Here is a 27,805-nt window from a genome sequence, read left to right on the forward strand (position 1 = left end):
TATTAGTGGAGGACACTGTAATGCTGATAAACAGTGACAGAATGTTTCAAATCACCGTTAAATTAACAACCATATCCACAGCCTACAAATTTCATTTTCATCTTCAGTGCTTTTCAGGCTATGCTGTTAATAATATAATGAAAATAAATAAATCAGAGAAATGAATGTGCAAAATCATAAATCTGTATCATATTAAACTATTTAAGGATGTATCAATTCTTAAAATGCATTATCAGCATATGAACAATTTTAGCCAAGAGCAGGGAAGCTCATGTACATCAACAGAGCCCTCATTATAGCTCAATAAGTAACTTGTATGGAAGATGCGATGTTTACATTAGCAGCTGGGAGGTTTTTCTTGGTTGCTTCCAAAAAAAACAAGTTACATTGACTAGTCAACTGAAACCCCAAGTTGCTGCAAGTATGGGAACCATTATGAATGTTTAATATTATTGTTAAAACACTCAGAAAAATATTTTCATTTATATCCTCAATTTAGCGTACGCTCCTACACATCCACACCCACACATCAGTGCACCGAACAGAACCTTTTGTCCCACTTTGCATATGAATCAGCATTTCAAGCTGTCCCTCCTCATTTTATGAACTACATCATGGACAACATTTACCTGGATAAAAGGCAGGTATATACAGTATCTCACAAAAGTGAGTACACCCCTCACATTTTTGTAAATATTTGATTATATCTTTTCATGTGACAACACTGAAGAAATGACACTTTGCTACAATGTAAAGTAGTGAGTGTACAGCTTGTGTAACAGTGTAAATTTGCTGTCCCCTAAAAATAACTCAACACACAGCCATTAATATCTAAACCGCTGGCAACAAAAGTGAGTACACCCCTAAGTGTCCAAATTGGGCCCACGGTGTCAATATTTTTGTGTCCACCATTATTTTCCAGCACTGCCTTAACCCTCTTGGGCATGGAGTTCACCAGAGCTTCACAGGTTGCCACTGGAGTCCTCTTCCACTCCTTCATGACGACATCACGGAGCTGGTGGATGTTAGAGACCTTGTACTCCTCCACCTTCCATTTGAGGATGCCCCACAGTTGCTCAATAGGATTTAGGTCTGGAGACATGATTGGCCAGTCCATCACCTTCACCCTAAGCTTCTTTAGTGTGTTTGTGGTCGTTATCATGCTGGAATACTGCCCTGCTGCCCAGTCTCCAAAGGGAGGGGATCATACTGTAGGTCAGGTTATATGTGGGGAAACACACTTCATTTTTTATCATTTCTTGGGCAGGAACATGAGATTTATGAGCAGAAATTTTAATTAACATGAGATCAAAATAGCATCTGCAGGGGGTGGGGGGATGTTGGTGCAGGAGATGCCACTACTCCTACACACTGTTTCCTCTGAGAAGCAGCACGTGGTATCTTCAGCTGTTGGTGGCATGTTGTTCTCAGAAAATGCATTTGATCTGTGCATATTCAGGTAGAAAATGGAAGGAATTCTTGACTACTTTGGTTGCAAAAAATACATCTAGTCTTACAACCATTTAACTCACAGACTTAAAATGTATGTCCTTACCTGAAGTGCTTAAAGAAAAGCAACATAAATCTGACAACCAAAAGGTGTACAAAGGATGTTATGATGTATTCACTACACTCCTGCATCTACAGTACATCCGAGTAGACAGAATAGACCCATGAACTACTTCACTCATCTTTTTACAAATGGGGTGCCTTTTTCATATCATTGCCGTATTTATGGCCAGAAGATAACACAGCTGGAATACCAACCATTACTCATCTATGAAGATGAATGGAAAACCCCCTAATAATGGGATGTCCCTTCAGTAGCCTAGTTAATGATTTTTCGTGTGGAAGCTGACGCACGTGACTGATGATGATGTTGCAGGAATGCACAACTGTTTGGCTTTATTCATTCCCACTCAGCACTGTCATTGTTGAAATGAGGCAATGTCCCACAGCAGCAGCTGCTCCTTACAGTGACAAATATACTGTGCCATATACAAATACTCTGTGTTCAAGCTGCACTTAATGCATCTGAATATCACCGCGTATCTCTTGGGACCTAAAGTCACTGTGCATAGAGACACACACACAATAGAAGCTTCCTGGCTTTAGCATCCCAAACTGACATAGAACCGAACAGTGCACAGCAAATTGGAGCTTTAGGCGGTGGGATGTGATACTCAGGGGTGGCAAATATGTGAGTAATTCTAATTCATTAATATACTTAAGTACTATTTGTGAAGATATATATATAGTACTGTGTGAAAGTTTTGGGCACATGCAGAGAAATGATTTGGAGTAAAGATGCCTTCAAAATAATGAAATTAAATGTTTCTTCACTTAAATAATAAAAAAATACAGTAAAGAGCAGTAAACAGTAGTAAATGAAATAAAGTCAGCATTTGGTGTGACAAAAAAAATAAATAAAAATAAATAGAGTAGTCTCCGGTACAATTTGTGCAGTTTTATAAGGAAATGAGCTGTACGTTTTATTGAGTGTCTTGCAGAACCAGCCACAGTTCTTCTGGAGAATTCTGACTGTCATACTTATTTCTTATTTTTGCAGCAAAACCCAGTAGCCTTCATTATGTTTTTTGTCTGAAAAGTCTCTTATGTAATGTTCTGCATTCTTTAATGACATACAAACATTTTATTTTGTGCTACAAAACTAATGTTTGGGAAACTAAATAATCTGATAATGTAGAAGTCATAAAATAATATATATATTTGCTGGTATAATAACCTTCATTCCCAGGAAGACTTTGCACTTCATTTTGGACTGTGGCTGTGGGGATATGTGTCCATTCAGCTAAGAGCATTAGCGAGATCAGGCACTGATGTCAGACAAGAAGGCCTGGTGTGAAGTCAGCGTTCCCAAAGGTGTACATTGGGTATAAGGTCAGCATTTAAGGTCATGAGTTCTTCCACATCAACTTGGAAAATCATGTCTTTATAAAACTTGATTTGTGTATTATCATACTGGAACAAGTTTGAGCCTCTTAGTTCCAGTGAAGGGAATTTTTAATGGTGCAGCATAGAAAGACATTCTATTTAATTGTGTGCGTTCAAATTTTTGGCTACCGTTTGGGGAAGAACTACATATGGCTGTGATGGTCAGGTGTCCACATACTTTTGGTCATATAGTACAGCTGATTTAGTAAATTTGCTTCTTAAATTAGCTATCTAGCTAAGTTTTGTTTTCATTACTCAGGTGCCTTAGCATTTATTTAATCAGGGTTACTAAACATTAGCTAAGCAGTAATAATTTTCCTTATGATTGCTTTGCAAAGGGCTAGGGCAGGATTGGGCAGGATGAGCTTGTGGTCAGTGTTTTTCATCAACATATACTTTTTACTTTTAATACTCGTTCCATTCCGCTGGTGCAATGGAAATCGACTTATCAGACATTTTCAATCAGTATAAACAAATGAATTATTTTATCACTGCAAGTCTATTATAAGATTAGTCAGTACACTGTTGGGTTTCTGTGTGTAGAGTATTGTGGCTGTGTTTAGCTGCTGGTGAGCAGGGTGATGGGAAAGGGGAGGGTTTGAGCCCCCTGCTGGGCAAACAATTCACACCTCTCCAAAATAACCTTGGTACAGAGGTAAAGCGGACAGCACAGCTAAACTGTTTTCAACTAAAAAAAGAAAACTTTTTTATGTGGTTTGGCTGTTCGTTTACATGACAAAGACGTTTTGGGGACTGAAAACGCAAACTTTTGAAAATGGGTTTCAAAGTGCAAGTTTTTGAAAAGTGCTTTTTTTAAAAAAAAATTTAAAAATAGTAAAACACTGTATATAACTGCCACAATAAAATTACAACATTTAAAGTTATTAGGATAGGTCAAAAAAGAAATAATTAGGAAAAACTGCAAATACTTAAAGCCCTGAGTGAGTACTTTTATATGTTGTTTATATGTATTTATTTTCTATTATGGTTTTTCAAATATTACCTTTCATGTAATGTGTTATATAGCTGTTTGTGAATGTACAAAGTCTGCAAATTTTTTTTTTTTTTTTTTTTTTTTTTTTTTAAAAAAACAAAAACAGCTGAAACGAATTCCAGATCTACTTCCTGTACTAACTTACGATGGTTTGTAACAAAAAGCCCCGCCTCTTGTCTTCATTGGCTGTTCGCAAACAGATGGAGCTGAAACTGGTTATGGTAGTGGGCGTTTCCTTTTTGAAACACGCTGACAGCAGTAGACCAATCACAACAGACTGGGACATCTGACCAATCAGAGCAGAGTATGGTCTCTGAAATGAGGAGTTTAGAAAGAATCCTTTAGAACGATCGTTTAATGAGTCATTTTTGACACTACTGTGGATTGTGGCATCACAAATGAATTCAATGCTGAACACAGGCACCACCAAAACAGATTGAAATTAAACATGTTTGGCCTCTGGTAAAAAGTGTTAAATCTAGATAATTTTTGACTTTCACTCAAGTAGATTTTTGGGTCTATCCTTCAGTATCCATACTTCTACTAGGTACAGTTCCTCTGTAGTTTTCTCCTTACATCTGCGGGCTTTCTGATAGCACTGCTACAGTTCAGATTCTCACACACACAAGCTGTTTTTGGTATCACTTCCAACATGAAACACTATTACAGGACGTGCAATATGATTCAATGTCATACAAGACAACAGCACAATTCAGTGCAGTGCATAAATGACTTTACCTTTCAGTGCACATACAATATTGTGCATATAACAACCACAGTGAAAATTCAACACAAACACCAGAAAGTGTAAACAACAAGCAGCAGGAGGTAGCAGTTATCAGAGGGAATTTAATGTTCATACAGCACTGGGAAAGAAGATGGGTTTTTTTCAGTGATCTAAAGTCTCTTCCAAAGGGAACCACTGTAAAAAATAATAATAATAATAATTAATTAAATCAAATAGATGAAGTGATGTCGTGGGTGTATGAGGCTAGAAAATTTTATCTATCTATCTATCTATCTATCTATCTATCTATCTATTTTGATTTTTGATTTTCACTTTTTGACTGGGTGATTCGAATGATGGGACTAAAGGTATTGTCGTTTTGGATGATTTATCAGGAACAAAACAAAAAGAAAAAGCTGTGGCTCAGAAACAGAAAAAAATCACAGAGAGAAATAATATTATATTCTTTGATGATACCTGACCTTCCTTTTTTTTTTACAATCTTGAGCACACAATACACTTTTACACACGAGACCTAAAGACATATAACTGAAAAACGTTTTTTTATTAATTCATATCTTTCACTTAAGCTCTCTATTTTTCATTTTCCTCATTCAGTTTTTAACCCTCACTCAATAATCAGGTGTAAAACACACCATGCTAGCTAAAATGCATGGTGTTATGTATCGCTTCAATAAATTCGCTGAAATTCACTGACATTTAGAGCATTAGTGACATTCATTAACATTGTAAAATTCTGTGAAACGGAAACATGAATTATGGACCATAAATCAGTAGAAGATTCACAGTTCGCTGATATGTAGGTGTTTAGGAATATTTTGCACAAGAATTTAAACAGGCTCACATTTAATCTGTATAGTGGCTGTATCTGTTTAGAATAACATACAGTATGTGCTCCTTGTGAATCCTGAACACCATGAATTTCTATTGCAAATAAAGTCTATAGACTAATTTTATGTCACTAGGTATACAAATTGACTTTATAACGTTGTTTTTGTAAACAGTTGTTTGCTCTTTGGTATAAACTAAAATCTAAAGGTTTTTCCCCCCATTTCCTGACTGGAGTACATAATTCATCAGACAATTTACTGCTTAATGGTAAATCCTGTATTTTAAAAACAAACAAATATTTTGAGATGCTGGATTATTGATTTCCATGAGCTGTAAGCCATAATCATCAAGATTAAAAGAAAAAAGGCTTGAAATATTTCACTTTATGTGTAATGAGTGTAGAATATATGAAAGTTCGGATTATGGAAAAAAAAAAAAAAACACTTTTCCACGATATTCTAATATTTTGAGATGCACCTGCATACTTCTCATGTGATTTCCCCTGGACTGTACATTTAATCTCTGAGAAAACACATTATGATGCAATAAGATGTCCCTCACGGCACCGGGTTAAGTGGTTAGCATTTTTGCCTCGCACCTCCGGGGTTGGGGGTTCGATTCCCGACTCTGCCTGTGCTTTGGGGATTTCCTCTGGGTACTCTGGTTTCCTCCCACCGTCCAAAGACATGTGTTTTGGACTCTTTAGCACCCCCCCCCCCCCCCCCCCCCTTATGCCCTGAGTTCACTGAGCCAGAGCTCCAGAATGCCCTGTGATCCTGTGTAGAAAATGGTACAGAAAATGGATGCCCCTTATATTGCACAGCATACAGTGGTCAACTATATAAGCAATGCTATATTAAAATGTTTATTCTTTATTTTGTTTTCACTCTGAGACTTTTTTGTAGTGCATGAGAGTTGAAAGGTTTGGTGTGAAACTTTGAGATGTGGCCCCAGTGTGTGAGACTTGAGAGGTCTGCACTCTACATCATCAACATTTTCTGGAGGTGCCCCAGACTATACCTAGTATCTGTATTAAAGCCAAATTGTATGGTACTTAGGGTTGCTAAATTGTCACAGTTTCAAGATTAATCATGCTATATGATCAGACTATTACCTCACTGTTATTCTTTTCAAAATATATTTTTTTTAATTTAAAAAAATTATTTCACATTTATTACTCTCTGCCCGTTTTTTTTTTTACCCAATCAACTTCCCTACTCCAGTGGTTCTCATTCCTTTTGTGTCCATCTATGACTCCCCAAAAATGTATATTGGATTTCACAGTTCCCTCCCTCCATCCACTTAAATCATACTACAGCATCCTCCATTTCTCTGGGCAGGGGACACAGACTGCACTAAAAACCCTTTGACTGTGTAATCCATTACTGATGTAAACATGTTACAGTACATTGCTACCTCTGCTGCCACTACTAGCATGTTTGTAACTTTATTATACACCACGTCTATCAAATGCACAGAAGAAAATGGCATTGCTGACCAGCTAAATAAAACAACTATCTATTTCTGGCTAAGCAATGCTGCACACAGCTGTGCTAGTTAGTTATTTATTTTTTTCTTTTTTGTTTCAGCACATAGCCACTCTCTCAATCAGCTTATAATAGCAATGTAATAAATGATCACAATGTAAGAGATTTTATGGAAAAGACGTTTTCAGCAACAAGAAAAAGAAGAACAATTAGGGGATTTGGTGTCGTGTTTCCTTTTGTTTTTTGTTACATATACAAGGAAGTGTAAAGATACTTTTGTACAAGGTTCGTGCAAGATAATACATTTTCCTTGCATTTTCACAGCTGGCTTGTGTGTTTTTAACTGGTCAATTAATACTGTGATGCCATAAAACCATGATACACTATGTGCCCAAAAGTGTTGGTACCTAACCATCACACCCATACGTGGGCCTTCCCCAAACTGTTGCCCAAAAGATGGAGGCACACAATTGTCTTGAATGCCTTTGTATGCTACAAATTATGATTTCCCTTCCCTGGCACTAAGGGGCACAATAATGTCACATGCACAGAGTAGAGGTCAACGGATTGATCGGTTTTGCCGATGATTCGGCACCACGGTTATCACCAAAAATCCACACAAATATTTTTTTTCCCCATTTGTGCCAGTTGCAGGAGTGGCTGATTACGAGAGTGGCCTCTAGAGGCGAAATAAAAATTATCACTGAAAAATTTTGTTGTGTTATTTTAAGTCTTTTTTGATTCATTTTGAATGCCTCTATTTTTATTTGTTATTTGGATCGTTAGCTTTTGGTTCAGTTTGGATGTATATATCTGATTTACTTTAATATTCATTAATAGTTCATATATATTCATATTTAGATATTTATTTCATTAAAAAAAAGGACAGTACATTTTCATGCTACAGTCAGAACTGTTTATTTTTGGAATAAAGTTCAGCAATATTTTACTTTGAGTGTTATGTTTTCATTCAGTATCAATCTGAAAAACTATCGGTTGATTAATCAGTTATCGGTAGGTACTGTACTGCCCAACTTAGTTATCGGTATTGGTCAAGTCCACGATCGGTCAGCCTCTAGCACAGAGCAAGGTCCATAGTGACATGGTTTGCCAAGGCTGTTGTGGAATAATTCAAGTGGCCTGCACTCAGCGTTGAGCTCTACCATCAACCCCACTGAACACCTTTGGGATAAAGTGGAATGCAGACTACATGCCAGGCCTAAGCTGGGATATGTGCAGAGTAGAATTTTACTGTGCTGTAATGTGCATGTGACCAATAAAGGCTTCTTCTTGCAGGACATCAGTGTCCGGCATTACCAATGCTCTAGTGGCTGAATGAACACAGATCCCCACAGGTAGCCTATGTTCCAAAATCTAGAGGGACGCCTTCCCAGAACAATGGAGGTTACTATAACAGCAAAGGCGGACCGATTCCATATTAATGCCCATAGTTTTGGAATGGGATTTTCAATAAGCACATATGGGTGTCCTAAGGTTTGCACCCCTACATACTGTAGTTCTCTATGTGTGTGTCCGCGCAACATGTACGGAAATCAACTCCTTTTAGGACCCAACTGTGATCCATTTGGCTTTCTCGGTGTAGTTTTTCTTCTTCTTCTTCTTCTTCTTCTCCTACGAGAAAGTGATCATTATGTGATACTGTGTACCAACATCAGTCGCTCCAAGGAAGATTTCGTGAATTAAACGAGGCTCGTTTCAAACAGCCCCACTCGCCTTTGAGCTTGCACGGGAACATCTCGCTGAGGGAAATTTATTAACGCACGTTCTCGTGCCGCGCGCAACTGCGCGCGCGCGCGCTCCAGCCGGTTTTTAATACACACATTGTGAATACAGGCGCGCGCTGACATCCTGTCGGAACTTTACCGTTTTCGAGCCTCCATAGAGATATTTAGTGTTACAAAAACAGCTGGTTCTCGTGAGCACTGTAAGGACGGACTTCAGGCGTATCAGGTGGGTGTTTTGAAAGAAAAACAAACAAACAAGCAAACAAACAAAAAACAAGTCTGTTACGTCTTATTGGATTTGCCTGCATTTGCTTTCAGGTGTATAATTGATAGACGCCAGTCAACAGCTAAATAGCGGCTAGCACCTGAAGCGCACGTGAATAACGTTCAACTTGATCTCGAGCCAGAGTATTTATTTACTGTTAGTTGGAACTGATGTATCACGTAGAAAGGAACCATTATTATTATTATTATTATTATTATTATTATTATTATTATTCAGCGCAGGGATGTTTACGTGTCACTGAATACCAAGCGAGCCCTTTTTGTTACCTTAGTGATACGTTTATTAGCTATAAATGCATTGCATAGGCTATAAATGGGTTGCATTTCAATAAATTGTTCAGGTTGCATCCTCGGTATTTCGTGCATGCGTTACACCAAGTATATCCTGCCAATGTGCTTTCATTTGTAAGCGTTAACGCTTTGTTTTGGATCTTGCATTCAACTGGTTTTCTATGTTAGGTGTGAAGATATGAGGGAGAAGCTGTTCACGTTTCACCGCTTGGTGTTCTGCATCTCCTTAACGCTATTTTGTGGTACAAGGTAAGAATATAAATCACCTCTCTCTCTCTCTCTCTCTCTCTCTCTCTCTCTCTCTCTCTCTCTCTCTCTCTCTCTCTTTGCAACTCTTTGTCTTGTGGCAATGTTGATATGCAGTTATAAAACCCCTTTTGAACTGTCACGAGCGGCTATTAAGTCTTTCCCATCCGTGAAATCGCACGTGTCCAGCTCCAGGTCCCTCTGTGCGTAACCGATGCCCTTTGCGCGCGAGAAATTAGTGTCGTGTCACACAGTTCTTTCATAAACATGGTGTTTTTCAACAAAGCCAGGCTTGGTTCAGTCGCTTTGGAGCGCCTCATTCATTAAGCGTTTTTTTTTTTTTTTTAATTCCTCTAGGTGGAGGTGTGTAACAGTTTGTCATAGCAAAGAGTGGCACCGAAGAGATACTCGTTCCAGATTGAGCGTTTGTATGAACAACAGTGTGTGGAATAAAAGAAAATGCATTATGCATGCATCATGCTAATATGTACAACTACAAAAAAAAAAAAAAAAAATGCCAATGCTACTCCTTTCCTTAACAGTACCCAATATAATAAAAGAAATAAAACTCAAACGTATCATAGAAAACTAAGCTTCATGTGACAACACAAGCCAGCACTGACAGCACTGTCAGTCAGCTCATAGTGTCAGTCAGCAATGTTGGTGAATGAAAACTGCAGGATCCAGCAATGCATATTGTGTCAATCATATCATGGCAAACCAGCCCTTGTATACTTCCCCAGTTTCCCGTGCATAATGAAACCAAAAACAAGCCAGCTGGATAGAAAAAAAAAACATTCAAACTGGCAACTCTGCATGGGAAGTGCTTTTTCAAGTGATCGAATCAAGCACAATGTAATGCTTGTGGTCCTAGCATCTGAATGTCCACCTCTTTCTGCAATATTGATTACCTCAGTAATGCATTGGGTATGGGTTTCTTGAGAGGCAGAGAAGCAGATCTCTAATAAGCAGGGATGAACTAATAAGCATGGATGTAGGTAAAATGACAGAATCAGTTGAAATCCTGGTGCCAGATATGCCAGAAAACACTGATCTACTGACACATGAAGGAGTGTCCATCTGTAGTGTGCTATTCACTTATAGTAGCATATTCATAGCATAGGCCCTGTAATGTAGGCCCTGTTCCAAATGATCCTAAGTCCTATGGCTCTATTCTAAATTCACATTTTGCAGTGTTGTCAAGCTGTGGACTTGGTGTGCATCTGAAAAGGGTTTAAGGGTGTAAAAACGAGCATTTGGAGCATGCATCACATTGCAGAATGTTTCCTGTGCATTTTGAGTCATTGCCTTGCTGCATGGTGAAGTTCCTCCCAATTAGATTGGATGCATTTTTCTGTAAATTAGAAGACAGATTGTTTCTGTAGACTTCTGAATTCATTCTGCTGCTACCATCATGAGTTACATCATCAATAAAGATTAGTGAGCCTGTTCCAGAAGCAGCCATGTAAGCCCAAGCCGTGACACTACCTCCACCATGCTTGAGTGACGAGCTTCTGTGTTTTGGATCATGAACAGATCCTTTCTTTCTACACACTTTCCATCTCTTGGTAGAGGTTACTCTTGGTTCCAGAACTTTTGTGGTTCATCTCTTTATTTCTTTGCAAAATCCAATCTGGCTTTCTAATTCTTACTGCTTCTAGTAAACCACTCTATATTTTTCTGCACTTGAAGTCTTCTTTGAATGGTGGATTGTGATATCTTCACCCCTGCCCTGTGAAGGTTGTTGGTTATGCCACTAACTGTTGTTTTGGGGGTTTTCTTCGCAGCTCTCACACTTTTTCTTTCATCAACTGCTGCTGTGTTCTTTGGCCGACCTGTTCCATGTCTGGTTGTTAGTACACCATTGGTTCCTTTTTTTTCCAAGACATTTCAAATTGCTGTATTGGTATGCCCAATGCTTGTGCAATGGCTCTGATAGATGTTTCCCCCTTTTAGCAGCTTCAAAATGGCTTGCTTTTCTCCCAAAGACAGCTCTCTGGCCTTCATGCTGGTTTATCATTTTTAACAACAAATGGGTGCATTTCTTTTCACTTTAATTCGACTCAATTCAAAGTGAAACTTGACATGTAAATCTGTGAACCTCAGTCCAAATGGTAAACAAGAGGACAGGGCTGTGGTATATTTGGTAAGTTAAAGCGCAGGGTAGAATGTACTGTTTGTTGGCATGGAGGAGTTCTGTCTACCAACTAGGGATGTCACGAGAACCGATACTTCGGTACCATGTCCCAACATTCTTAAAACGTGACGGTACTTGTTTTTCGGCAGTAGCGTAGGTGCTGAGGTTGCAATTCTTAGGGAACTGAAGGGGGCAGCAAATACGCGTAAGTGTTTTAGTCGGTCCACAAGTGGTAAAGAAGGAGAAGAATGCTTACAAGCACAAGGGAAAAACTACAGAAGATTAGCTTAGTTTAACAAGTTTAGCTCCGCCCCAACTCGTTGAGAGGCAGAGAGAGGAAAGCCGGTGTGTAACCAATGCTATCGTTCATTTCAGACAAAGCAAGGAAACACCTGGAATTTGGCGAAGCACCTGAAAGACGGTCCCTATATTATGTTTGTTTGAGGCAGCTGGCATTGTGGCTGTGAAACCAGCTAACTTTATGCTCCATGTAATGTTAGCGATAGCCAGTTATTTGTTAACAATGCTAACGCATTGCAGTGTTATAAACTACCTCCTAATAGGTCAACATGCATCGCCACTCAGCCCGTGTCCTTTCAGCTAAATGTAGCCTAATGTTACTAATAATTATTGAAATGTTCATGCTTTTAATAAATCTTTTTGGCCTGCCACAATATCAGTGAATTTAAACTAATGCATTCAGAGTAAAATGTGTGTGTGTGTGTGTGTGTGTGTGTGTGTGTGTGTGTGTGTGTGTGTGCATGTTTAGGAGTCAGACAGTGTTTGATAACTAAAATAACCCCCCCCCCCCCTCCCTCAGCCAGAGGAGGATGTCCTCCAGGATTTTTCCATTTTCTTTTTTAATTAAAAAAAAATAATAATAATTTAAACCACACCATGGTATCAACTTTGGTATCGAGTATCGTGTACTTTTGGTGGTATCGGTACCAACTACTAGATTTTTGGTATCGTGACATCCCTACTACCCACATACCTTATGGTTTATGTGGTAAAATTCAGGGGGGGTTTTCTCTCTGACTGCAAGGATTTCCTCATTAGCAGTGGTGGCACCTTTGTCACCAATTCTACCTGTTGGAGTACTTTCTGATAGAGTGATTTGTCACTGCTCCCGAGGAAGAGTAAGGCAAACAATTGGTCAGTTTTGCAGTAAACAATCTTATTAATAGGGATACACAAATCTCACTTTTCAGTTTCCAGTATGAGGCTGATGTTAGTGCGTTAGGTATTGGCCAATAATGGATACTGACATCTCCTCATTAACAATGATGTATTTGTACGGTTCTGTTGTAAGGTGCGAAACCTGAGAAGCATGATAGATAGCATTGTGCTTTAAGTTGTGTCTTATGTTTGCATGTATGATTGTGTCACCAAAAATAACTGGCTCTCACTGCATATAATTAGTCAGTGGATATTCCAATCCACCTCCAATCCAGCATTTCTGGACAGTAGTAGCCCTGGTACTGATACAAAGTGTCAGGTTGCTACAGTACAAACATGGATTACACTGTAACTCACTTACTCACAACACACTGTAGTCATTTACACAGGTATGGAAGGCTAAACATTTTCCACAAGGCAGAGTTGTTTAACAAATGTAACAATATTTTGCAGTAATGGCAGAAATGTGGATGAATTTTAAGGTGTTTTCACGGGGATAGAATTCAATTGAATGCTACTGTTACAGTAATTAAATAGTAAGTAAGAATTATAATAAAAAGTTTAATGCAAAAAATTGACGTGAATATTTTGCACTGCATTTAAAATATAAGGTGTCATAATCTAATTGTTAAAAGAATAATGAATTTTTAGGGTTAATAATAAATTAACAATAAAAAATGTTTTGGGTGCAGCTGTGGCTCAAGTGGTAGAGCAGGTTGTCCACTAATCACAGGGCTGGCGGTTCGTTCCCCGGCCCCTCCACATGCTGTGTGTGTGAATGGGTGAATGACAAACAATGTCAAGCACTTTGCAGAACCACCAAGGTTAAAAGGCACTATATATGTGCAGACCATTTACCTATGTTATATGTATGTAATGATGTGGTAATGGGTAAATGTGGTAAACATGTGGTAAATGGGGTGGACACTGTGCGTCCCTGGTACTTAGAGAAGAGTACTTTTGGCCTACTCAGTAGACATACATTCAATTTTATGTGTGTTATTTCACATGTTGCTGAGGTCAAGGTGCTAACAAAGCAAAAAATTTATTGGAGTACCAAAGAGCTGAGAAAAGCTTTTATTGCCTTGCATCATAAAAAAAACATCTGAAATTTCCTTCTATGAAAATGAGAGCAAATAGAACTTCAGTTGACATACTAGACCACTTCACCGCCTCTTATTCTCTATGAATATGAGAGTATCTCAGTCATCTCAATTCACACATAGCAGATTTACAAAACCCATTAATTGTTTGACTCCAACTATGGCTTCAGGGTGAACTGTGGTTGGTTTTTGTGCAGATAATGTGAGTAGAGTTAAGAGAAGAGGTGGAAAAATCACTAGCCCAGGTGCCTAGTGATGCAGGAGTTGCGGGGTTATTAGTTTATTATTTACTGCTGCTTGGTGGACCAGCATGGGTGTGTGAATGTGTGTGCAATTGTGCCCTGCAATGGACTGTCACCCCATCCAGGATGTCCTCCACCTTATGCCCCGAGTTTCCTGGGATAGGCTCCAGGTTCCCCGTTACCCTGTGTAGGATGAGCAGTACGGAAAATGGATGGATTGATGGTGGACTAGTTGGTTTAAGAACCAGAAAAAACTCATTTTAATTTTTTAATGTAGTCTACAACACTGATGCTGTAAGTATAGTGCATGCTACCGCATCTCACCACTTCCTGCATTATACACATCAGCCAAAGTACAATCTGGCCAAGGGTGCAATGATTTGACTAGGCGGATTATTCAGCATGCTCGGATAACAGATGATCTTTGCAGAATGAGGAACATGCAGGTTTGTGGACTCAGTGACAAAGCGCAGCAGAGCCTGGATCCTATCCCAGGGAACTAGGGCACAAGGCGGGGGACACCCTAGACAACTCATTGCAGGGAACAATTGCACATTCACATGTTGCAGACAATTTGGAAATCTCAAACAGCCTACCACTCATGTCTTTGAACTGTCTTTAGACTGTGGGAGGTAACCCCCAAAGCACAGAGAAAAGATGCGAACTCCATGCACACAGGGTGGAAATGGGATTTGAACCTCCAACCCAGAGGTTAGAGGCAAACATGCTAACCACTAAGCCACCGTGCTCCCAGCACATGAAAAAACTTAGCCTGAAATTTTGACCATTGACTTGCTGCCTTTTTGTCGTAAACACAAACACAATGTGATACTTGATCATACTGTATACTCATTCATTTTCTTAGTCAATTAATGCATGAATGTTTAGGTATACTTTGCCACACGCTATTACATTATGTTAGCTACCTTTTTTTTTTTTAGCCCAGTCAGTTAGTTTCCAGGCAACCAAAACATGGGACTGCCAAGCACACTGGCACTTTCACATGCCCAGTGGGCGAGCTAATAAATGTATTCCTTTTCCTCCACTAGAGAAGATGAAATCCTCATTCTACTCTCACAGTTTTGGTACTTTTCCCGAACTCCAAGGCTCAATGACCATTCCCATTAGAAATCATTCCAAAATCCATGCATCATTATTAACCAAAATTCATTTGCTTCAGGAAATAATTTAATAACACTTATCTATATTCATTATCAGTTGTATTTAAAGGTTTGAAACACAAGCAAATTACTACTAGAAAAAGCTATCTGGGATGGCTAGACAATGACTAATGCACTGGGTCAGGTGGCAAATGCCATTAGCTTGTGATATGAGTGCAGTTGGAGCGATATGGAGTGTTTGCTCAGAGACATGCTCTAATCACTGGGGAAAAATCACTCTGTGCTCTGAATACTCACTCTGCGTCTGCTTTACTTCACACACATGACTTGGTTGTTACTAGAACAGTCTAACAGAACATAAATACATTTATTGATGATGTGAGAATGAAATAGAATAGAATAGAAACAGGATCATATGAAACAATGTCGTTCCTGAGTAATTTTGGATTTCCTGTATGTATCATGTCGGGGTAGTTTGAGATGTAAAGTGACTCTGCATCAGGATTGTTAGTTCATTGGTCTGGGATGAGATGTGTTTGTGTTCCCTTGTGTTTTGGAAGTTGAGGTAAGGCCCAAAATTGTCTCTTTGTCTTGAGATTTGATGTGACAGCCCTGCCTGATGTGAGCCCCATGGGTAGGATTTGTAGTTGTGTGAACATTTCGGCTCTTACTAACACAAATCATGCAGCTGATATACTGGAGGATCTGTTGCCTGGCTACTGATCAGAGTTGAGATTAATGCATAATTGCCTAGGTAATGCATCATACCACTTCCATGTATAGTTTTCTTATGTGTTATAACCGAACTGAAACTGGGTGTGAATGTACGACATGAAAAAAGCAACCAATCATAAGCTGTAGCAAGTATTGCTAAAAATTTATTTGATTTTGTAAAACTCATAGGGGCTTTACAGGGATAGAAGTTAAGTAGGATGTTACTAATAACAACAAACTCTTAAATCCTTGAGTATATGACCTCCATTCTTTAGGTAGAGAAAACAGATTGTATATTACAGGACATCTACACAGCAAACTATTCCTGCAGTCTGTATTCTTTAAGGATTGTATTTATGAGGGGGCACAGTGGGTTAGTGATATCATATTTTCCTCACACCCCTGAGGGTTGGGGAGTTCAAATCCCGCCTCCACCCGTGTGTGCGGAGTTTGCACGTTCCTCCTGTGCTTCACGGGCTTCCTCCAGATACACCAGTTTCCTCCCTGAGTCCAAAGACATGCATTGTAGGCTGATTGGCATTTCCAGATTGTGAATGTGTTGTGCCCCACCCTGTGCCCCGAGTTCACTGGGATAGGCTACAGGCTCCTCCGCGACCCTGTGTAGGATAAGCGGTACAGAAAATGGATGGATGGCTGGATGGATGCATTTATAACTTTAATTTAATTTGTTTCAGGCAGTTGTCATGCATATGTTCCCCTATTTGCTTTTGTCATGTAGGTCAGTAAGTGCAGACACCTCAACGGATGCCTTCAAAAACAATATCACCCTCTTCACACGCATCTTGGACAGACTCCTGGATGGCTATGATAACCGGCTCAGGCCTGGACTAGGAGGTGAGATTTGACACTTATTAACTACATGGCATGTCCAACTGCTGACTCTCTGAGTTTAGATGTCAGGATATTTAAAGTGTTTTGCTGTTTAGCAGTTCACTGCTTTAAAACAGGCCTGTAATTAAATTGACAAATGTTCCCCACAGCTCCTTTTCCTCAGCATTTTAAGCCTGTGAATAATTTATGGTCCCTTTAAGCTTAGATGCCCAATGCTTCGTCAAAGTGTTTCCTCAGCAAAATGAGCACACCCGGCCGCTACTGCGCATTCCCACAGACATGGTTAGCTAAAAACTTTAAAAATATACTTCTAAAAGCACAGTTGCCAACAAGTCATGTTTATGCATGCTGTATAAGCGCTATCCTGTATGGTTCATCACACAGCTAGTCTATATCCTACCAACAACGTCAGTCGACAGATTTGAGGGTTTTCCTTCTGCTGTGTAACCAGAAACGACACACAAACATGCAAACCATAGGTAAATAGTAGGTCTTTATGGAAGCTTTATTAAATAAAAAAAATACACAAACTGTTTCTCCCTAACGCAGATTTTAGTGCTGAGCACCAAAGTCTCAATCCTTTCCATAAAGAGGTAAGCCTAAAGCCGATATTTATAATCTTTCCACCTGCTTTCATAACAGTTCAGGCCAAATAGAGACCTGAGGCATAAAAACTGGCAAAGAATTAGGCCTAAACAAATGCCAAAATCAATTTACCGCCTTAAAAACCCTGTAAAATCCTCTACAGTGCTCTACAAGGAAGATTCTTGTAGACTAGCCCACACATTTTCCAGTGGTGAAATCTACTGAAGCAACATTGTTTATTAATTCTTTTTCAGTCTTGAGTAGGCTGCATAGCAACTAGAATTGTACTAACAAAGCAGACTCAGAATATTTGCGACAGATATAAATGTGAAACTGTGTTTCACCTATAGTGGTGCTTGAAAGTTTGTGAACCCTGAAGAATTTTCTATATTTCTGCGCAAAAATGACCTGAAACATCATCATATTTTCACACAGTCCTAAAAGTAGACAAAGTGAACCCATTAAACAAATGAGACAAAAATATTATACTTGGTCTTTTATTAGTTGAGAAAAATGATCCAATATTACATATCTGTGAATGGCAAAAGTATGTGAACCTCTAGGATTAGCAATTTGGTGAAATTTGAGTCAGGTGTTTTCAATCAATGGGATGACAATCAGGTGTGAGTGAGCACCCTGTTTTATTTAAAGAACTGGGATCTATCGAAGTCTGATCTTCATAAGACTAAACCAATCCACAGTCAGACAGATTGTGTATAAATGGAGGAAGTTCAAGACCATTGTTACCGTCTTCAGGAGTGGTCCACCAACAAAGATCACTCCAAGAGCAAGCTGTGTAATAGTCTGTGAGGTCACAAAGGAACCCAGGGTAACTTCTAAGCAACTGAAGGCCTCTGTTACATTGGCTAATGTTAAAGCACACCTATTATGGTTTTGAAACATGCCTAATTTTGTTTTAGAGGTCTCATACAATAGATTTACATGCATCCAATGTGCTCATAATTTAAATTGCAGCATTACCTTTTTTTCCCAGTGTCACAAACGACTCGTTAAATGATTCGTTCTAAAAGATTCATTTTGAACTCCTCCTTTCAGAGAGCATACTCTGTTCTGATTGGTCAGATGTCCCAGTCTGTTGTGATTGGTCTACTGTTGTCAGCGAGCAGCTAATAAAGACAAAAGGCGGGGCGTTTTGTTACAAACCTACGTACGTTAGTGCAGGAAGTAAGTCTGGAATTACAAACACTCGTTTCAGCTGTTCAGAATCGGTTCCTTCTTTTGGGAGTCAATAACTCCGTTTGTCGTGCGTTTTGATTTTTTAAACTTTGCAGACTTTTTACATTCACAAACAGCTCTATAACACACTACATGAAAGGTAATATTTGAAAAACCATAATAGGTGCACATTAATGTTCATGAGTCCACCATCAAGAGAACACTGAAGAACATTGTTGCCCTTCTGCAGTTTGCTAACGGTCATGTAGGATAGCCAGAAGGCTATTGGAAAAATCTTTTGTGGACAGATGAGACCAAAATAGAATTTTTGGTTTAAATGATGAGAAGCGTTATGTTTGGAGAAAGGAAAAATCTGGCGATGATTTAGATAATATTTATGCAGAAATACTTTCAAGCAAACTTTCAAGCACCACTGTATACCCACTACTCTAACATATCACCAGTTTGTCAAGTTCTGTGTAATTACATTTTGCATGGCTTCATGTCACTGCACATTGTGTATGATGTAATACCTTTTGTCACATTCAGAGACAGTGTCATTCTGAATAATTGTTTTGGTTACTCAAGCGCCATTCTTCCCTTACTACATATAATCCACTGCTTGTCCAAATAATGTGCCTTTGGTAGAACATTTTTCCCCTATCATTCAGGGATGGCAGGAGATTTTAGCAGGCAAATGGACTTGAGATAACAGAATGATTAAATTACAAAATTGATAACATGAAATACTATCGATTTCCCTTCAGAAATAATTTCAATGTTTAGTTGATATTTTTCGCTTGTCTGGACGCCAGACTGTGTCAGTATGCTGGTATGCTGCATTATCTGCCTTCAAGCTGTCTTTCTGCCATATCTTAATGAAGTTGGATCCAATGAGCAGTGGCCATTAGTCATGACTTGATTAGCGAATTCAACTGGGATCCAATCATAGTTAGCAGTAATATGCACTATCCTATCACCATATCCTACAATTAGCTCCCATATAAAGGCTTTTTGTGTGGCATGGTGTGGTCTGTGTGGAGTTTCTGTGAATGTTCTCCCCATGTGTGTATGGGTTTTCTTCAGTGTCTTAGGTTTACACCCAACATTTACAAAACATGCCATTAGATGTATTGGCTAAACTAAATTGCCCCTTTGTGTGAATGAGTGTGTACTTGGTGCCCTGCGATAGACTAGCATCCGATTCAGGGTGTGTGTCTGATTCACACCCACTGTAAGGTTGAGCAAAATGACAAAAATAAAATTTCTGCAATGTTTATCATGTTGTATAGGTTTGCTCACAAACTGCCAGTGGTACAGGAGTGTTGCATTAAAAACTCATTAAATAATTTTAAACCAATTTTTGATTTTTTTGTATTTTAAAAATTCTTTATTTAATTTTTTTTAAATAAGATTGAAAAAGAGAAAAAATGTTTATCATTTTACAATCAGCTGCTTCCACTTGTAAATATATATATTTTAATCATAATATCCACTAAGGTTGGGTGATATGACAATATAATATTAATATTGTGATAAATTATGTCACAATATATATTTTTAAGATATATTTAACATTGTGATATGTTTTTAATTAATTAATTAATGTTGTTTTTTTAATGTAAAATTGCGTTTGGTTTTTTAAAAATTTTTTGGTTTGATTTATTTGGTGAAATGTATTATGCTTTTTTTTTAAATTAATAATAAACACATTTATTTAATCAATATCACACATGCAATAGTGTCGTTATACTGAATATCGGCACTGCAGTATAAATAGTAATAGAATAGTAAAGTAGGTTTAGTAACACTGTAATTATATTAGCATTGTGAATGCCTAATCACCAATAAATTGTTATAATATCACCACAGAGTGAAGTGCTTTAAATTGGCCATTGGTATTCTGATTAAATCGAGGCTTCAGATTTTATTGTAATTAAAGTTAATATTCTTAATTTATTCTATTTCATATTGTGCTAAATTAATGCACATCTGCTGTTATTAATATAACCCTGTTTTCAGGCAGGAGATGCTTTTTGTTCCTGCCAAAATAATCACCCTCTTTTCATCTTGTACATACAGTACAAGGACTTATTAAAGCGTTCCTCAATGAGCAGCATTCACTGTGTCTTCTTTGTGGATCATTTCCTCAAAGAATTTGAATTCAGTTTTCCATTAGTATTGTAGCTTCTCCTTTATAAGATAATATTTTTCATAAACAGTGTAGACAGTGACAAAAATCTCCTGCCACGGTTTCGACATGGAAATATATTATTAGAAGTTTGCGTGTGATTTTTAGAGCCCTCTTCTGCCTGCCAGGTGAATTCCAGTTGCAATAAAAACATTGATTTCCAATGAAGTCCAAACCCACACACACACACATTCACACATTCACACATACACACACACACTACATGGTTTAGTAATCTTGTTTTATGATTACTTTTAAAATTTAAACAATTCCTGCAGATTGCAGTTAAATATGTTAAAACTATTATTATTTGATAAGGCAGTTGTAATTGATCAGTATTGAAAGATATTGTCTAGGAACAAATAAACAACGGGTATACTGTATTAAAGGCTTTTATACTCACAGTGAAGCTGCATCTTCTGTTGTTTTAAAAAACAAGTGCGTTTTCTGGAAGTCTGGCAAATATCAAATGCTGATCGAACTTCACATCCCGTATTTCCCTCTAGTTGTTACTTTGATGCCCATCTACCTCACAATTATTTTTAAATCATTTACAGTTTGTAATGAGCTTCATTTCCCTGCAAGAACATTTTGCATAATCCGTACTGATTGTGTGTATAAGAACAAAGATTTAGATGATTATTCTTCTGTTCAGCAGGTTATTAAAAAGATTTGTCACAATGAGTGATTAAATAGAAACGTTATTCAGATTGCCTCAGTCGGTTTACTCTATTCTGAGTCAGGGGTATACACAAGCATTTTTTGTTCCCACTGAGCTGTCAGTCAGAATATTAGACTGTATCCAGATTTAGTTAATGCTCCTCATACAAGTGTGTTGGAATTTTAACTATGAAAACTAGCATAAATTTAACATTAGGCCTGGCCTGTATTTATCCTTCAGTATTGCTTTTGGTATTGCTATTATATATTATATCAATAATAGCAATATAATGCTATCATATTATTATAACATTATAAAGACTAAATCTTGATCTGTAAGTCTCCTCTCTGTGTTGTGCAGCACGTTAGCATGACATCACATTTAACACTGGATTGTAAACACAGAGTTTTTCAACCAAAAACTGAACTGATGATGTATGTACACTCACTAGCCACTTTAATAAGAGCACCGGTACAATCAGCCAATCATGCGGCAACAGTGAAATGCAAAAAATCACGCAAATACAGTTCAGGGGCTTTATTTAATGTTCATATCCTACAATGTGATCTTATTGACTTTCACTGATAAAAATGTGATCTCAGCGAGTTTGACTGTGGCATTGTTGTTGGTGCTAGACAGGCTGGTTTGAGTATTTCAGAAACTGCTGATCGCCTGGGATTTTTGGTAGAGATGCACTGAGACTAAATTTCTCAGCCGATACGATAACCAATTATTTAGAGTGACATCGGCCGATACCGATAACCGATACTGATAGTTCTGCCTTTTATGCCTTCTTTTATATGAATAATAATTATTTCCACAATTCTGAAGGAAATGTAAATAAAAACTTTATTCTCTCCATTTCAACAACTTGTTTCACAGTAATTGTTCTCATAAACAGAAAACACATTACTCCAATTAACATTAACACATTAACTAAATTCTGAAGATTAAAGTAAGATTTCTTAACTTATTGAATGTTATTAATTCATATTAACATTGACTGAATTCTAAAAAAAAAAAAAAAGAACTCCAGTTAGGCTCACATCTCATCTATTTCATCATTGAACATCAAACTGGTAATATACAGGCCTAATATAAACTTTTTTTGATGATATTATTTTTGATGATATTAACTCATATTAACATTAACTGGATATGAAATCTACTACTCTACAAATATATTTTTCTGTGCAATATATACTTTTTTGTCAACTCATCTTCATTTAAATCTTTCACCAGTGTACTGGCGCTTTAATTCAGATCGAGCAGCGTGGCAAAAAAAAAAATTTGACTCGACGTCGAAACTCCCGATTCACTGCTGCAGCGTCCAGTGTAAAATTTTAGCAGTGCAGAGATTACAGAGATTTCAAACTGCAGTTTTGTTGTTGTTCCACACAAGAGACATCTCCTTTACACACAGCATGAAATCAATGTGTTTTCCCGCCCTCTTTTGATTGACAGGATATAATTGGCCCTGATCATCAGATGTTTTCATACTCTCGGCCGATAGCGGAAAAATAGCCTTTATCGGCCGATATATCGGTGGATCTCTAATTTTAGGTTTTACTCAGAATTGGTGCGAAAAACAAAAAAACAGCAGTTCTTCAGGTGGAAATGCTTTGCTGATGAGAAAGGTCAAAGGAAAATGCCCAGTCTGATTCGAACTGACAAAAGGTATATAATAACCACTCTTTACAACCATGGTAAGCTGAAAATCATTTCAGAATGCACAACAACATCAAACTTTGAGGCATATCTGCTACAGTAGAACATTGGGTTCCACTCCAGTCAGTCAACAGGATCCTGAGACACAGGCTCACCAAAACAATCTTCAGCTGTTCAATTGCGGTGAGCCTGTGGACAACAGATATGAATGAACATTGCACATTGATATACTGTATTGAAATATAGAGATCTCAAGTGAACTCTATCTTGTAAATATGATGTTAACATCATTCAAAGCTGAATCTTATTTTGATGGTAATATACTGTAGTATATTCTATATCCCTCAGCACATAGAGAAAATCAATAACTTATTCAGAGATTAGTTTACTGTAACCAGTCAGAGGTCATCAGAGGCTGTGTAAGCATGTGCATAACACTGAACAAAACCACATGTTTATTGAATTATATTAAATCATTCATTAGCCAAGCTATCGTATATGGAATACATGCAGGAGAAGGTGTATGGGAACTTAGTATGCCACCATCCACCTGAAGGAGAAGGATGGATGAGGTTTGGCAGGCGAGTTTGCTGCTTCCTAAATCTTTTAAAGACTAATAATATTCTAAACAGAGATGGGGCTACCTATAATATAGCAATGCTATGTTGAGTCTGTATTTCAATATAACATTTCTCTGATCACTTAAGAAATAACGTGCATGCTTTTGAAATGAAACCTCTCCCAAGACTGCTAAAGAGCTTTTTATTGACTGATTGATCAATGTAGGGTCATGATGAAGAAAGAGTCCAAACCCTTTGGGCTTTGGGCTCTTTCTTCACCATGACCCAACATTTCATTTGAAATCAATAATTGCTTTTTGCTAAACTCGAATAAGTATAAGGCTTTGTAAATATGATGTTAACACCATTCAAAGCTGAGTCTTATTTTGATGGCAACATACTGTAGTATATCCTATATCCTAAACAGAGATGGGGCTATCTATAATATAACAATGCTACTTGGAGTCTGTATTTCAATATAACGTTGAAATAACATCCTCATTGAACCAAACATCCTGCTATTATTATTATAAAGCTGTGCCTGATTAACTTTAGCTCAGTTAATGATCAGCCATAGGCCATTTCATCACTGTCTAAAGGAACAGGTTTACTGCCGTCGGATTGAGGATTTAATGCCCTAATAAAAGACACATTCAGGTGCAGCATAAACAGATCTCTGATTATTCTTTTGCCCTTAAGAGATCATTGACTGTGTTGAAGGGGAAACTGTAGCCTCATCTACACTCTGGTGATCTTGGATTAATGATGAGCCACGTGATAAACCATTTGCTGTTGAAATGTACTTTACATAGATGACAAACCTGCTGAGTGCTCGATTGCAGACAGAAGTGTTCCCCAGCATATGTACAGATGCATATACAGTAGTGCATTTTGCATCACAGCATGAGAGATGTGCAACACTTCAAAGATAGCCAGGGCTGAAAAGCTACATACTGCTGTGTGTTGTCTTGGATATGTCAAATGAATAAGCAGGTAGTGTTACCGTACCAGAGTTTCATTGTTCTTTCCTTACAAGAGGAAAAAACGGGTGTCAGGAAAGCTGCAAGAGAAAGATAGGGGAAGAAAAATGGGAGACGGAGAAAAATAATTTGTGCAGCTCCAGTGTCAACCTGTCAGAGTTAAACTGCTGTCCTCTGGAGTAAGCTGCTGAATATGTGAACACATCTCATCTATAACGGAGCGACTCCAGGCTAGAGGATTGACCAGGAGGCAAGCCATATGAATACATCCCATCTGGACAAATCCCCATTCCAGAGCTCCCTGAACTGTGGCCTTTTTCAAGCACAACCCACTTCACATTCAGCCACACACACCTCCCCGAAGAATAAACCAGACCTGTGACCTGTAGTAGGTGGAGGATATGGCTGAAGATAATCTAGCTGGAGACAGATAATGACATTCAAATTGTTTCTGGTTACCAACATTAAACGGAATAACATTGGAAATGGAATCATTGAAAAACACACCCATTTTATGTTATGGTTATAGAAATGCCACATCAATTTTACAAGTATATAGAATGTATTGAGTGTCTATTTTGACTGTGTCAGAAGTGAATGATTATGTTTTGTGGTACTGTATTGCATGTTTATCCCATCGTGTTCAACACTGCAACAAGATGGAACTGTTCCATAGCAAATAATGTAGTTGCATGTAACTTGAGGTCAGAAATCTTTGTGGTGACCAGGGCCCGGGACAAAACGATTTAATGGGGCCCGGGACAAAACGATTTAATGGGGCCAGGGACAAAACGATTTAATGCCCCCCCCCAAGCCCAGCCCCTTTATTTTTAAATCAAACAAAAAAATCTTGACAGTATTCTTGGAATATTCAGCACCATGCTTTAACAACTATTCAAACAACTGATTACAAATGTCATTCAAAGCTCTCGCTTCCATCTGCAGTCATTAGACATGGCATGAAAGGCGCTAACTCATGAAGGAAAAGACCGTAAATTTGCGTAACACAAATTTATAGCTCAGTAGTTAAAATTCTCGGTAACATTTACAAAATCCAAGCAAACAATTCATATATTAGATTTGTATATTTGTAGAGTAATTTGTCAAATGAGACTTTCTCCACGGATTTTGATTACTTTACTAGCGTGGTGAAGTGCAGAGCTACACTGACACCAGCGCACAAGTAGAACACACTACTTCTATTAGTGATCTCTATAGATTCAACGGCAAGCCCTTCACGCAAGGGTAGGGTGTATAGATTCAACGCAGATCTACAAATCTTGCTAGGTTTATGTTTTTGACTAAAATAAGCATAGCGGAGGCACATAGCATAGCAGCTGCAGTTTATTGAGGTAGCAAAAATTAAAGGCTTAAACTACTACACTTTGGGGGAAACAGTGAAATTCTGGCCTAACGTTAGCCCACTGTAGGCTACCATAAGCTAGCGCTCTATGGCCACATGTGAAGAACCATACTCGTGTTTGACTAAAAGTGGTAAAAGCATTAACATATCCAACCTTGCTTCTTTGATTCTTCACTCTGTCTTTCTAGTTTCAGAAATGTCGCCATTTGCTGTCTTGCCTGTGTGATGTCATCTTCTTTTTTCTCTTTTCTTTTCGTTTTTGAGTGCCAGATTTATGAGTAGCCACTCTGACAACTCGATTGAATGGGAGGTGTGTCCGGGGAAGTGTGAGGGGGTGTGTCGAAGAACCATTTTGTGACTTTATGTGGGCCCATAGTAAGGCTACATACAATGAAAAATATTATTTTATGGCAAACAAGCATGATATATTCCAAACAAATAAAGCATTTTCTTTACGTTTTCATAACGCTGTTTAAATATGCCACCAATAAATAGCCAACATATGACTGATCATTATACTTAATGATCATTATACTTAATGATCAGTCTAGTTCCGGTCCCAGCCCTCTTCTGGGCTGGGACCGGGACAACGTTCCCGATTGTTCCCCCCGGAGGCTGGGCCTGTTGGTGACTTCTGGCGAATAACAAATAACTGCACATACAGGTAGTGAAAATATATACTCACAGAGTACTTTATCTGGAACACTATACTGATACTGAGTAGGGCCTTCTTTGCCCTCAAAACACCCTCAATTATTCGTAGCATGGATTCCACAAGATGTCGGAAACATTCCTTTGAGATTCTGGTCGATGTTGCCATGATTGCATCACACAGTTCCTGCAGATTTTATTCATGTTCAGACTTTCATCTCCCGTTCTACCACATGCAAAAGGTGTTTTTTTGGATTCAGATCTGGTGACTGGGAAGGCCACTGAAGAACACAGAACTTACCGTCATGTTCATGAAACCAGTTAGAGACTACTTTTGCTGTGTGACATGGTGCATTATCATGCTGGAAGTAGCCATTAGAAGTTGGGTAAATTGTGGCCTTGAAGGGATGCACATGGTCAGCAACAATATACAAATAGTCTGTGGCATTCAAGCGATGATTAATTGGTATTAAAGTGTGCCAAGAAAACATTCCCCACACCATTACACCACCTCCACCAGCCACACCACCTACAACAGTCTACTGTTGGACACAAGGCAGGTTGGGTTCATGGATTCATGCTGTTGGCACCAAATTCTGACCCTGCCATCTGTGTGCCTCAGAAGAAACAGACTCTTCCAGTCTTCAGCTGTCCAGTTTTGCTGAGCCTATGCCCACTGCAGCCTCAGATTTCTGTTCTTGGCTGACAGAAGTGGAACCCAACTTGGTTTTCTGCTGTTGTAGCCCATCTGCCTCTAGGATCGACACGTGCATTCTGAAATACTTTTATGCGCACCCCAATTGTACAGTGTGGTTATCTGAGTTACTGTAGCCTTTCTGTCAGCTTAAACCAGTCTGGCTATTCTCCATTGATCTCTCTCATTAACAAGGATTTTCCATCCAATGAACTGCCACTCATTTGGTGTTTTTTTTCTTTATTGCACTATTCTGAGTAAACTCTAGAGGCTGTTGTGTGTGAAAATCCCAGGAGATCAGTATATTTAGATACACTCAAACCAGCCCATATGGCACCAATAATCA

The 27,805-nt window shown here is 38.3% G+C and overlaps 1 protein-coding gene across 1 annotated transcript in view; it reads left to right on the forward strand.

Moving 5' to 3' along the window:
* Nucleotides 1-8,447: 8,447 nt before the first annotated feature.
* The window catches only part of LOC108268623 (gamma-aminobutyric acid receptor subunit alpha-2), a 58,964-nt gene continuing 39,606 nt past the window's right edge, over nucleotides 8,448-27,805 (forward strand). Inside the window, exons 1-3 of the mRNA XM_017473679.3 lie at nucleotides 8,448-8,986; nucleotides 9,505-9,585; nucleotides 16,818-16,933. Coding sequence (XP_017329168.1) covers nucleotides 9,515-9,585; nucleotides 16,818-16,933 — 187 coding nt within the window. The 5' untranslated portion in view covers nucleotides 8,448-8,986; nucleotides 9,505-9,514. The remainder of the gene's footprint in view (nucleotides 8,987-9,504; nucleotides 9,586-16,817; nucleotides 16,934-27,805) is intronic.

This window comes from Ictalurus punctatus, chromosome 8, assembly GCF_001660625.3.
Source record: "Ictalurus punctatus breed USDA103 chromosome 8, Coco_2.0, whole genome shotgun sequence".
Classification (NCBI taxonomy): Eukaryota; Metazoa; Chordata; class Actinopteri; order Siluriformes; family Ictaluridae; genus Ictalurus; species Ictalurus punctatus.